Below are 14,071 nucleotides of genomic sequence, written 5' to 3'. Positions count from 1 at the left end.
TTTCACACCAGCACCCTGCGGGGCAAGGGCTCCTCTCCAGCTCTCTCACAACATCAGTGGCTTCACTGCCTTGTCTTGACACATCTGGGGGCGTTCCTATATCTCCTTCTTGGATGTGAAGGGACTTTCTGGCTCACTAGAGGAGTTTGTGGGGAGCAGCTGTGGGGTGACTCCCAGGACTTCATCTGGGAAATTCTGGCTTCAGGTCTGCATTACAGCAAATCCTGAGATGTTACCTGTCCCCACAGCACCTGGGCTCAAAACACCTCTGGACTTGCACCCCAGAATCTTCCATGAGAGCAGCAGTGTGTCTTGAGCTAAAATAATGGCAAGATCTGGGTGACATGTGCAGAAAATGCTGTGGAGTGTGCCAGGAACTACATGACGGAAAGCCACCAGAGATCCTGTGAAGTGCCTCCATACATACACTCTGTGTTCAGCTTCCATTATTTCTCTCTGTGCTGGTTTAAAAGTAAAACCAGTGGAAGAAATGAACCCAAAGAGAGATTACAAATCACAGTAACAATTTACTAAAAAAGACTACAATAAATGCAGTGATGCAGAGCAAAACTGGTTTTAACCCACAGAAACATATACAAATATACATATATATATAACCCAGCACCCTGGGACAAGAACAGAACAGTGTTTGTTGGCCCCTGTGCTGAGCACCACGTGGTCCCTCTGAGTGCAAAGTAAAAGGAAAGGAAAACTGAGCTCTCTGGCCCTGGGGCCTATGAGGCTATTCTTGAAATGGGTCCCATTGTCAGACTCAGTTCTCTCCAGGGTGCTGTGCCACCACAGTACTTGCTTTTCAAGGCCCACAATGGTATTCTGGGCAGTGGAGTGCACTGGGTATGTCCCCAGCCTTGCTCTTCTCCCCATGGCCAAATCAAATTGGTATGCTTAGGTACCACATGGAGTTCCTTACCACTGTCCACAGGAGAACAGCATCTCTTCTTGTGGCACTTCCTGGAGGTAGGGATCTATATGGAGCACATGGATGTATATGGATCTATATGGAGCAGAAGCACAGCAGCAAGTACAGATACCCTATGCTATATTAGTGCCTCTGTCTAAAGGAAGGTGGGCTCTTCCTATCCACAAGCACTTGAAAAGCTGATATGAGAAGTGCTATAGCAATGCACAATAAGAGGCAAGACACTAGCCTGGGAGCTGGATTTTTATAAGACTTTCCCATTGACTGTGTGGGCAAGTCAGCCTTCCATGCTGTGCTTTTATTTGAGCATTTGTCGAAGGAGGGGAATAATTCTTGTCACCGTGTGCAAAGCCCTTCTGAAACAGCCAGGAAAAAGGAATAATATGATAGAAAATCACATATTATTAGGATCAATATTTTCAGTCCCAAGCACCAAATAAACAGCAGCTCAGAAATTTCAGGCCCTGAGAGGGCAAGAAAAATGTTGTCTTTCCCCTTTCTAGTACCGTGGCTTGTTTAATCTTGTCTTGTTGCATGCTATGAAGAAGAGTGCTCCTGGCTTCTCAGCACACTCAGAATAAATGGCTTTTATGGCTATCAATAGTTTCTGCACTCCTCAGCATTTAATTACCTGCAAAGGCCATTTATTGCCTCATATATTCCTCTACCATGATCATTATCCTTTAAACAATAAATAAAATATTAAGGTCACTCTTAAAGAGGGAGCGAGCCATCCAGCCACAACAAAGTATAATATAAAAAAGTTTATCTGGTCTTTGTGGTATTTGGATTGATGACAGTCTGCAGTAAAGCCAAGAAAGGCTTCCTTGCTTTCATCCTTGCTTCCTTGCTTCCTTGCTTCCTTCCTTCCTTCTTGCAGCTGAAGCATAATCCCTAGAACTGGCTTCCCAAAATGAGGTGTCTGGGTTGGTAACCCTGCAACAGAGCAGAAGGAGAGGCAACCCAGCTGGAGCCGCATGTTGTAGTCCAGAAATATGGCAGAGGGGACAGGAACAGTTTAGGATGGTCCAAAAGGTAGGAAGTAAAGGCAGGAAGGTGAAAGAAAAGAGTCAATGCTCCTGTTGAGGGGTTTCATGAGGGTGACAGCAGAGGCTTTAGCATTCAGACCCTTTAAACCTACATAAGAAGAAACTAATAAAATGTACCCTAAGAGGCAAATCCTGGCAGGAAGAAAAATAGGAGATGGACATGAGAGAGAAAATTAATCTCTGGTGTAATTTTTCTGGACTCTACAGAATTGGTAGAATTGGATAAATTGAACTTTCTGACCTTTAAGTTGTGTGATTACTGTCTGCTAACTCCCAAACGAAGAAAGACTCCCTTTCTGTTCCTAAAAGTTTATGTATCTCCTTGTGGATGCTAAGCACTGAAGCCATAAGCAGAGAACCCTTCAGCAGCCAGCCCAAGTGAAATCCTCCTTCCCACATTCTGTTGTGCTGTTTTACCTTCACTGGCTTGAAGGGTTGCAAGAATATCCATCCCTTTCGAGAAGTTACCCCTAAGGAGTTAGGCACTCTGTTCCCAGCAGTGAATAAGGAAAAGCCCAAAGGAAGTCATTTTTGTCTTCAGCCCAAGATGTGCTCAGTGCCATGGCACAGACACCAGCAGTGCCGGAGAGTTCCTAGACTGCAGCCAGGGACATTAGATAAGAGAACAAACATATGAAATGGAGTTTAAAGATGCTTTATTTTTCCATATGAAAAGGTATGTGCAAGGAAAGTGGATGAAATGATGAGCATAAATGCATGAAGCATGATGGATGAGATCATATCCAATACAGAAAAGAATACCCCTGAGTATATGCATTTAATTCAAGCTTTACAAGCATAGTCATGTTTGAGGAAGCACAGACACTTCTAGACCCTCAGTCAAGTAAATCAGCTCTGAGCTCCATATTTAGCTTTAACTTTGTTTTAACTCGTTAAGACTTTTCACTGGAGCTATATGATTCCTTTAGGAGATCTCTAAAGTTAGGAGTCCAGGCTTTTATTTTAAATAGCTTAAATTAAAGTCGAAACAGGAATTTCCATTCCTAAACTTTTAATAGATTGATACAAATACCTGTGATCCAATATACCAGCCTTTCAAGCAGTCAGATGAGCAGGCCACAAGCCAGAACTGATGATGAAAAATCTATCCAATGCTGCAAGCATTAGCCAGTGTGACCCACCTGTTTTTTCAAAGATGTGAAAAAGATGATCCTTAGTATCCTTACCTTTTTCCAGTTCAAGCCACATGAGATAATATCACTTGGGAGTCACACGTGGTGTGTCAGTGCAGACTCTGAGAGCCCATGGGCCATTAGATGGGTTGCTATTGCAACCGGGGTAATAGAAAGATTGGCTATGGCAGTGAAGGGGGTTATGAGAGTTAAGCCAGCACTTACTAAGCAAAAGATAAAACTAGAAAGGTTTTAGAAGAGAGATCAACACTTGCTTGCAGTTTGTGAATCTGAACAGGAGGGCCCTTGCGTAAGGACTGCCTGGTACGTGGTGCCTATGGCAGGGCCTGGGCTTGCACCTCCATGGGAAGCGGCAGAGCCAACCAAGAGAGGGGAAAGGGAGTTTGGTGCTTTAGCTAATTCAATTTGACTGGTCTCAAAGCAGATTCAGAATCTTTTCATGGGACATTACTGATTTTTGCTTGGATGTTCTTCAGTTTTTTGGCTCAGTTTTTCACCTCACCCATGTTGCTCTCCTTTTTAGGCTTTTAGCATTATTCCCCTTTGTCATCTACCTTCTGTTTCTCTCTATCCTTTTCCAGTTCACTACAAAGCAAATGGAAACCCCCCCACAATGGCATTTCTATTTTAGTGGAAATAAAACCTTTAATGTTTTTCTTGAAAAGTCTTGGCCACTCTTTAATCAACAGTACTCCCCAGTTCCTTAGGATGTATTTGTCTGCAGTAATTATACAGAGTACATCAAAATGACTTTCTGAAGCATCTGCTGGAAGAACATTAATCTGTTGGCAAAATCAGTGCAAAGCAGGGGATTAAAGCAATTAAGAGAGTAGCAGAAGCAAACTGTTGGCGGTGACTGTGCAGTTTGGTGTTCATGCTGGGCTGGTGCTGGCCATGGGCAGCGATGAGCAAGGTAAGGGTGCAAGGCAAGGACATGCACCTCCAGCAGCTGGGCGAGAGAAATGCTTCCCCTCCTCTGACTGAAAATAAGCTACAAATGGTGGTTTGGGGAATCAGGTACTTTGTGGTGGATTTCTTCAAAGAAGAGATAAGGTTACACAAATGACTTAAGCAATAAGGTGGCAGTGGCTTGGCCAGTTTTCATCAGGGAAGCCGAATTTAAGGAAAATGCAGTGAGGCTGGAGACAAATAGGGTCCCAGGGCAAGTCCAGCCCCCCAGCAGCATGGCACAGTGCAGCACAGTGATGTGAAGGGAAACTGGCTCTGTAGGATCACGGAAAGAGGAGGGGATAAAAAGAGTCGACAAAGGGGAATTGGTAATTTCCTAGCTGCTGGGATTGAGATCAACCAGGGATGTCAGAAGCAGCAGCAGAGAAGACAGGAAAAGAAAGGTTTTGTGAAGGGGAACTAAGGCTTTAGGGCCCATATATGTTGTATTTATACGACAGAAGAAATATCAGAAAGTTTAGCTGAGCTGCAGCAGTGGGCAGGGAAAAATGAAGCAAGGACTTTATAGAAGATCTTATACCTGCATACAAACACGTGCACAGGCTCATACTTTATATGTACTCTTTATATGTACCTAATTTCTGGATAAGATTATTATTAACTATTAATGAGCAAGCACAGCTTGTTTCGCAGTTACTGCACTTTGCTGTAGACATCTCGCTTCTTATGTCTCAAATTATTTGTTTTTCAAACAATAAAAAATTGCTGTTAAATATTTTAAGCCAGTACTAAGCAATATAATTTAGGGACATTCATCATGGTGATAGCAGAACAAAAATGCACTAAGTACTTAATCTGCAGAGAATCCCAGTATATAATGCCTTGAAATTTTCAAATAACACAGTAATTTTCATCTAGTCGATTCTATATACAGCTTTTTCTGACTTCTAACAATGCTGATTTATAAGAATATAGAGTACATTATAAACTACCTCGATAGAAAAGCCCCTCTAGTTACTGCTAGAAGCTGGAAACTGAAAAAATCGATTGCAGCCTCTCCCATCTCCCTCTGCCATTGCAGAACCACTGCTGTGCTAAGACACAGAACTATACAACCCCGATAAATCTTCTTTCCATGGTGTACACCTTGGTATAACATAAAGGCAAGGGAGAGAGGAAGAGAAAGGAGGAGCAGGTCTGAATCAGGTGGAAGAGACCAAAGGAAGACTTTTTCTAAAGGCTGGATCCCAGTGTCATTGCCTTAGCTTGTGGGTGTACCTAAACAATTAGCCTATGCTATATCATAGGACTAAAACCTCTCCATCACAATACAGTACATTCACTCAATCATCCCAAGCACTCTAAAAATGGAAAAGATTGCTCAATGGGTTATTTATGCACACGAGTACCTTTTATTATTAAATCTAATATATTTGTCAGCAGCTAGCTTGTGAATTTACTCTACCTTTTTATTCATTTTGGACAATAAAACCATGTTGATCTGTTCCCAGCTGGTTTCATTCTGTGGTTCTACTGCATTAAACACAATGTGGCTGCTGTCTGGGCTGCAAACACTCAAGGGAAATGGTTTTAATAATAATAATAAAAAAAAAAATTGCCTATGCTGAAGACCTTGTAATCAGGACAACACTGGATTTTGGAAAATTCTCTAAAAAATTTAGATTCTTGATGTTAACTGACTGGCAGCTTGTCCTTGGGGGATTCAGCATTTCAGTTACTGCAAAATATGTTTTAGCAGCTAGGACGCAGCTAGATGATACATGGTGCAGTAAAGCCCCAGACTAAACCCTGGAGAATTCATTGCAGATTTTATCTCCACAGTGTGGCCATGGTTTCAGTGTTCATAATATCTGCATTCACAAGTGAATGAGGCATATTTACATTTTTCTGTTCTGACTGACTAGTAACCCCCCTTTTTCTCCCCTGTGGATGCAACTGTGTGTTTCTATAACCCATCCAAAAGTTATCCTGTAGACTGAAAACCACAGGCGTGACAGTCCTGAACCGCTGTTGGCGGATGCCCTGGGCTGGCTGCTCTCTCACTGCCTCTCTGCAGCAGCCTCAGGGATGCTGTGACTCCTTGGGGATGTGTCTCCATGCCACACTGCCTTGCCAAGCAGCGAGCAGCTCAGCTCTGCTGCCACAAACCAGATGTCACTCCCTGTAATGTTTTCCTTGTCCAGCCAAACTGTGGCAGCCTCGAGTTGGTGTGGAAAAGGTCTGGTCCTTGCCCAGATGTATAGAGTGCAGACGCACGCACCAGAGAGAGGTGTTGACACGGTATGGAAGTGCCTGCTATGGGGTGACATCATATTTTCACTGTGCTGCATGTCTGGACAGGCAATGGAGCTAAAAGGAATGGGCTGGTGCTGTAATCCCAGAGTAAATCACAGCAGGCAGAGCTGGAAAGTCTTAATCCGTCATAGGAGACTTATCTTTAGACAGATACATGCAGGCTCAGGCTACAGGGAAGATAAGGTCCACGTTCTGTTCCTGACTGGACAGAAATGTGTGAGGTTAGTTGGAAGGCACAGAAAAAGTTTTTTTATAATCTTATAAGACTTGATGTTAAAACAAAAGATAGCAGTTCAGAGCCAAGGCATATCTTTCACAATCTTAAATAGTGTTTACATCTTTCTGCTCTCTCCCTTTCTGGCTTACGCTAGATTGAACTGATGGTTAAACTCATCTGAAGAATTTCCTTCCGCATTTCAGCACTTGCTTTTTGTGTTTCCCCACTTCTATTTTTACTTTCATCAAGGCTGAGATGCAGGGTTTCTAAGCTACTGCTTAAAACTGTCCCCTCCAGCTCCCCTCAACCCTCACACCTCCCAGACAGGACAACTGCCATCCGTGTGCAGGAAGCTGGAGCCAAACTCAGGAACTATAAAATACAGGCAAAGATAAAGCCACAGAAAGAAGGAGTCTCTCAATAGGATTTTGACACTGAGACTGGCTCCTCTCAAAATGACTGGGAGATGAAAAAAGGCTGGCCCTGGCTGGGAGAAAGGAGAGGTCTGAGGAAGCTATGATATCATGCCGCTTAAAATATGGAGTTCACATCTGGTCAACCCATTATAGGCAATATATGGTAGCACTTTAAAAGGTACAGGGAAGGGTCAGAGGGCAGAGCCCATCACTAAATGATATGAGGAATAGGAGACGACACAAAAAAGGAAGAGTGCGGGCAGAGAAAAGAAAGGCAGAAATAAATCTATATTGACTGTGAGGAAAAGAAATTAATGGGGAATTTAATTAAAGCAAATACAAATGATTGAGCATTGCAGATGGTGAAATAAAAGGTTATGAAATGATATTAAAGTATTGTCCTAGAAGGAAGGGCAGATATCCCAGGAAGCTACCAGTGTGTGAAAGAAGACCTCTCTGGTTTGGGAATCACTGCCCAGCATGCTCATAGGTAGGGATGGGGGTTTCCAGCAGTGCCTCATGCAGCCTTCACCCAGATGCAGCCACTCCATGGCTGTGCAGGACATGGCCTGTTAACTGGGAAAAGGGTCTCCGGTCCCAGTTCATTGCACTGATCTTGGACTCTGCTGTTCAAGCAGCAATCTGGGTACAAACCCAGAGAAAGGCATAAGGAGTATTAGAAAAGGGAAAGCTGGATCAATACAAGTGTGAAATGGATGGAAGGGGAACAGCCTAGGGAAGAAATGGCTATGCAAGTCAGCGGTATGGGAGGAAGGAGAGATAGGAAATAGCTGCCAAAATGGGAAGAGGGTGATGCTGCAGGCGTTGGAAAGCAGTGTTAGAGGAAGAGATGGTAGAAATACGATGGAAGACGCAGCAGAAAGAGATGGTAGGGGAAGAATAGAGGGAGAAACTGGGCAGGGGGATAAGGGAAGGGAGCCTGAGGGAGGTAAAGGAAGAGAAATATAACACAATCAAAATATAAAATCAAAAAGAGAAATATAACACAAAAGTGGTGAGGGAGCAGCAGCAGGTGAGGAGAGTGGCACAAGGCATGTTTGGCCTTGGAGAAGGCAGAAGAGAGTGTCCCTGGAATGTAAAACCAGCTTTTGACTATAGGATAAATTTTAGCAGGATACATTTGGGCTTTTTGTAAGATGTAGAATAAAAAGTAAGAGATTAGATCTGCTATTCCCAGAAGCTGCAATATGTATCCATGTGGTACTCCATAGTGACAAAGGGATAGGACTGAGGCAAAGAACTTAACATGTTCCAGAAGTGAGAGACAAAACAAGTGTTTTTCTTTATCCTCATGGAGAACTGGGGTCCAGAGATGAGAGAGAACCTGACCAAAGTCACTCCAGAAGGCTGCAGTAGAGATGGGATGATAGCTGCAGGTTCTCAGGTTGTTTTAACTCTCAGCTGCCTAATCTTCAGGAATCTGGCTAGAAACAATACAGGCTGTTATTTTAAAGAAACTCGGCTAAAGAAATGTGCATTTTTAAATTGGAAAAGTAATTGTGGCTTTTCTCTCTTCTCTGTTGTTGCATTTTAAGGTGGGCTGGATGTAACGACCTTGGGCTTTTCAATCCAGTGATCTGCACACCACTCAGGGAAAGGCAAACTATGCCAAAATGACTCGAGCATCTCAGAGTGATGAACAGTTCTAATGGAGACCACTGTGCCTATAGTAAAAACTCAAAGCAGTTTTCTCATAAATCCTGCTTTAAAGTATTGTGTACTAATTTCTCAACAGTATGTGACACTGACTACCTAGAAAATAAAATATGGAGTGTGACAGAATACAAAAGGGCTAAGCTACAGATTTATGAAACTGTTGTATTTTAAACCCCAATAGGGAGTCATATTTGCTTCTATTGTCTTAGAAAACATGTTTTTTCCTAATTGGCCAAAGTGGGATTAGAAGTTGTGAAAACCTTACACTTTACAAAGCCTTCTGGGAGCTTACAAAAGGCAGATATTTTCGTGCATATATATCATCAGTGGAACCCCAACTCATGCAGCTTCTCTGTGGTACAAACTAACAAGGAGCAGGAGAAATACAATCACAGAGCTTACCCATTTTTTTTTTTTCAGTTTTTGGACAGCGGAGCTCATCCCTCCTGCTGCCTTCCGTGCCACAGTAAGGACACCCTAGACCCTTAACATTAGCCCTTATGATGGTTCTCCCCTCCTCTGTGGCTGCTTCTTGGAGTGGAGAAGACATCAGTTATAGGATCAGAGGGCAATTCATGTGGGAAGAGACCCCAGGAGGTCTCAGGCAAAACCCCTTGCCCAAAGAAGAGTCAGCTATGGGATATAGGATCCCACCAGGTTGCTCAGGGCTTTGTCCAGTCGGGTCTGGAAAAGCTCCAGTGCCGGAGTCTGCAGAGTCTCTCTTGGGGTAATCTCTGCCACCACCCCACTGTACTCACGGGTAAAATGTTTCTCCTTATACGAAGTCTGAAGCTTTCATTTCAACATTTTGCTTGTTGTCTCTTGTTCATCTGTCATGCAGCACAGTGAACAGCCTGGCTCAATCTTCTTCGCAACCTCCCTGTGGGTTCTGTGGGGCTGCTGCTAGGTTCACACCACAAAATGCCTCTCCACAGGCTGAATAAGCCCTGTTCCCCCACCTCTCCTGAGCAGTGCAAGTGCTTCAGGCCCCAGGCCTCTTGATGACCCTCCTCTGAACTCACTGATTTGTCCATGTCTGTCTGACACTGCAGAGACCAAATCAGGATGCCAGGTTAGATCCCTGTGGTACCATGCTTTGTACTGGCCTCCAGGCAGTCTGTCACCTGCCACCCACTAAGCCTGATCATCCATCCGGTTTCTCACTCATCCCAACCGTAATGGTCCAATGAAGGCATTCATATGACTTTTCAGGTTTCCAGAGCACCTTCCACTGGGGAATGTTTCATACAGTAATGCATCTGTGGCAATAGGCATCATGACTAAGATTTTGGAGCTCAAAGCAGAGATGTGGAATAAATCAATCTAGATCAAGAAAAGAGTCTTAAGGCAAGGTTAGGAATGGAACAGACAGCAGCTGGCTCCTCATCACAGTCCTGCACACAACTCTCTTGCACATAACTCATTGGTGTCCTTCCACAGGAAGATTTAATCTGCACACATCTCATTTCATACAGACTACTGAGAGAGCCCAACACCAGTCAAAAAATCCCTGGTGTCTGCTCACGAATTTTGGAGTAATTTACATCCCTAGTAATAAAAGCTGTGTGCTGTTTATTTAGCAGGGCTCTTTTAATGTGCTGTTTGTTGTTTCGATAGTCTATGTCTTCTTCATATTGTAATCATATTAAAAGAGCATTCTTTTCCTGGAATAAAGAGGTAATGATTCACAAGAGGCATAATTATTCCATGCAGTGCAGGCAGGATGCTGCAGAAAGAGCCATCTTCTTTATGTGTAAGAGGCTTTTATTGCAAGTGTTCTACACAGTAATTAAATTCCTGTGAATGAGGTGGCTTGATTGGATTTTCATTGGTTTATTGGGAGGAGTCTGAAAAGCAAGGTATTTAGCTCAATCACCATATAATTTTGGCATCTGTTGGAGGTTAGGGAGAAAGGTTCAGGGTGTTTGATTCCCATTTCTCTTATGTGTTATGTTAGCTGAACTCCATTGAATTCAATTGAATTACGCCCTATCTGTATTTGTGTGAGAATCAAGCTCAGAACCCCCTGGCAGGAAGCAGCAGGAGACCTGAAAGCATGCTCCAAGAATCCAAATAATCTAAGGGAAAAAAGCCTTGCTAAAGGAAAGTTGCTTGCAGTTGCAAAGGCAAGTGTCCAAAAGTGAGGAAACTTTACATTTACAGCTTTCCCTCAAATCTGATGTTTGCCTTATGGTGAGTCCAGTCTTGGCCCAAAATGGGACAAAGTTTTGAAAGACAGAAGCAAGAAAATAAAAAGTCAGACAATCATGTAGCAAAAATCTGTTCTGTGGCTTAACACATAAGCCAGGATGCTGGCATGGCACAACTCTTGAGTATTTAAGTTGTCGAACTAAATCATGTTTGTTTAACATCAGCTACTGTACACAGCTGCCAAGTAGGTTTTGGGTTTTCTTTTTTAAGGAAAAGAGTAAAAATGTAAATTAAAAGGAAAACTCTGCTATATACAGCCTCAACATATATTAGCAATGTAGTTTCTGTCTTATGGAAGGAATTACAGCATAAATTCTTGTTATTCAATAAGGCTCTGTCAGGAGGAGGGTGTTGCTCAGGCAGGGAAGATGATGTGCGACACCATGGGGGTAATTTCACCCTGCTTAGATGTCTCTGGAGGGAGCGTATGCATGATGAGGAAAGTGGCTTTTTCAACATCTCAGAGAAACATCATGGGGCAATGGAAGGCACTTCCCTAATCTAGGGGCTCCCTGCCTGCCAGGTGTTAACACCCAGTGGGAGTGGGAATCTCTGAAGGGCAGGTTGCCAGTAGTGTTCTGCGAAGGCTGGGATCTTAGAGAGGTTTCCAGGGGCTCTGCTGGTATCCCAATAAAATAAAAGTGGTCATAAATGTGGGGCTGGGTGAGAGGAGGGCTGGTTTTGCAGGGAGAACAGCAGTGGGAACGAGGAGGAAGAAGACCTTGGATAATCTTTTGTGAAGACAAAAAGAAAGGCAAATAGGAAGGAGCTTGAATATCGACACCTGTTGGGAGGAGACTGGGGCTGGCCAGAGGAGGACAATGACATGAACCTGGAAGTGGCTGACCTGGACCTAGGTTTGAGGGGAACTGGCAAAAAGAAGTCTGTATACCACAAAACCTTGGGGTAGACCTGCCTCATGCCTCTCCATTAGACTGCAAATCCCATAGAAGAATATAATACTCTAAAATAGGTCTTGAAGTGCAGAATTCGGTTTACTATGAGAAATCTGAAAAGCACGGTATTTAGCTCCTACACAGAGTGAAAAGTACAATGCAGAGGAGAGGAACTACAGCAATGGTTTGCAATCATCTGTGATGTCAGCGTGCTTGCCTGAACCCAAATCAGCTCCAAGTGACTCCCTTACATATATATTTCTGTGATAAAACTTGGCTATGCTCTTCAGTCATCAAGCCTATATCCTTGCAGGATACCAGGTCTGATGGATGTCTGCAGCTGAGGATACTTCTGATTCATTTTTGTAACTGCAACCAGAATGGTCTGGTTTATTACCTTCTCTAGTTTATTACTCTCTCCTACTGGCTGCCAGGCATGAACCCAACAAATTTATCCCACTGTCCTCCTCTGCCTCCTTCCTTTCAACCTCCAGTCTCAGTGGTATTCAAGGAGCACCATGAGGCAAATAGGACCTGCCAGTCAGTGGCCCAGGACTTTACAGAGAATATGTTGTAAACTGATATAGATGACTCACATTAAGCCATAGTTTCCCTGTTGTGACTCTACTGACCTCTGACTGGTTGTGCTTCCCTTCATTATTTCTTAATTCTTAGCAAGGATCCCTCTTGGAGCCAGGTGTCTGTACAGAAAGTTGGAAATTTTTTGACCCCAAACACGGGAATTTTGAAAAAAAAAAAAAAAAAAACCACGGGCTGAATTAAAATTGTTTTTCTTTTATTGATGTTTCTTTTGTGTCCGGACTTCCTGAGTAGAAACAGTTATACCTGAGGACTACCTGGTTGATCCTGCCAGTGGGAAGCAGTACAGCCTGGATCCTGCCAATGCTGCCTGTGGTTGCACAGGCTCCATGTACACTGTGCGTCAGAGTCCTGCAGATGGACATCCTGCTGGAGCTTCCTCTTCCTCCTGTAGCTACCATCCTGCTCAAATGTCTTCAGGGGGGTCCTCATCTACTGGCTTGCGGCATCAGACCTCCAGCCCAACAAGGAATGGGGCCTATCTTGAAGGACATAAAAGTGGTAATAAAACATCTTCCATTTAGTAATGTGCTATATTGGTGCTGTGCTGGAGTCTCAACTCGTTCCCAAATTCCCAAGGAAATTAGTGAGGTAGTTCTGTGATAGAATCCATCCAGACCACTCATGCTTCCACTTAGAAGGAGAAATAATAACCTAGGTAAACACAATATCAATCTGTTCATCATTAAGTAAAAAGGTGAATGTTTTCTAAAGCTGTTATTATGTAAAGATATGTATTATGTATAATTGTGTGGCAATCACAACTGTTATTATCAACTTAGAGACATAGAGACATGAATATTAATATATAAAGCATTCCTCCTAATTGATTGATACTGCCTACTGGCAGGTTATTTGTATGACACCAGCTGTGTACAAGACATGATGCAGAACAAACCCAAATATTAGTCCCTACCTTAAAGCACTTTAGCAAAAGGCTTTGCTTCCTAACTCTGTGGCCTATCCTGCCCCTTTAATCACAAACCAAGCCAAATTTTTCTTGAAAAAGACTCCTCAGCAAAACGTACATTTTTTAAAATAATCCAGCTCACTGCTCAAGGCTCTTTTGTTCTTCAGGGAGCGAAGTCATAAGAAGTTTATCTGCAAATTCAAGGGATGCCATGGGAACTACTGCATTCAACGACCCTTCTTTTTTCCTTTCTTTGTATTTTTACATTTACAGTTACCCTGTCAGGATTTAAATTTACTGGGTTAGTTGCTCTGCCCATCAGCTATAGTTCCTATTAACCATGATTTTTTTTTCTCTAGAAATTCTCCAAGTTCATCAAATGGGTGAGCTAATTCACTGAGCTTCCCTTGTTTGCATTTTCCAAGTTCTCAATTAACAGGTCTTTATTAGTAGCGATTCCAACAGTGTCTTCACCCTTACTAATTATTCAAACTTCATTTATGCATTTTTCATTTTGAAGGTAGATCTAACAAAGGAGTTGAATGTCTCAGCCATTTTTAAGTCATTAATTTATTTCCCTTCCTCATTTATTAATGGAGTCTACCATCAATCTAGTGGGGTTTTTTTTATATCTTTATATATTTGCAGAAGCCTTACTGGTTCCCCTAGTCCCTTTGTCTACCGTCAGATCACTGCATTGTCTTTTTGCCCTTGCATTCCCCCTGGAAACTTCAAGTGATTCTGCATATTCTTGTTTGGAAGCTATTCCAGAGCCT

The 14,071-nt window shown here is 42.9% G+C and overlaps 1 protein-coding gene across 1 annotated transcript in view; it reads left to right on the top strand.

Annotated features, from left to right (window-relative positions):
* The window catches only part of SCML4 (Scm polycomb group protein like 4), a 46,199-nt gene that overhangs the window by 18,660 nt on the left and 13,468 nt on the right, over positions 1–14,071 (top strand). The window contains exon 5 of the mRNA XM_027895714.1: positions 12,620–12,886. Within this exon, the coding sequence (XP_027751515.1) occupies positions 12,620–12,886 (267 nt within the window). The remainder of the gene's footprint in view (positions 1–12,619; positions 12,887–14,071) is intronic.

The sequence above is a fragment of the Empidonax traillii genome, unplaced genomic scaffold, assembly GCF_003031625.1.
Source record: "Empidonax traillii isolate 1590-97213 ecotype Southwest subspecies unplaced genomic scaffold, ASM303162v1 scaffold16:size2589160, whole genome shotgun sequence".
Lineage (NCBI taxonomy): Eukaryota > Metazoa > Chordata > Aves > Passeriformes > Tyrannidae > Empidonax > Empidonax traillii.
Note: the sequence above shows the minus strand (reverse complement) of the source record. Positions and strands in the feature narration are given on the sequence as shown.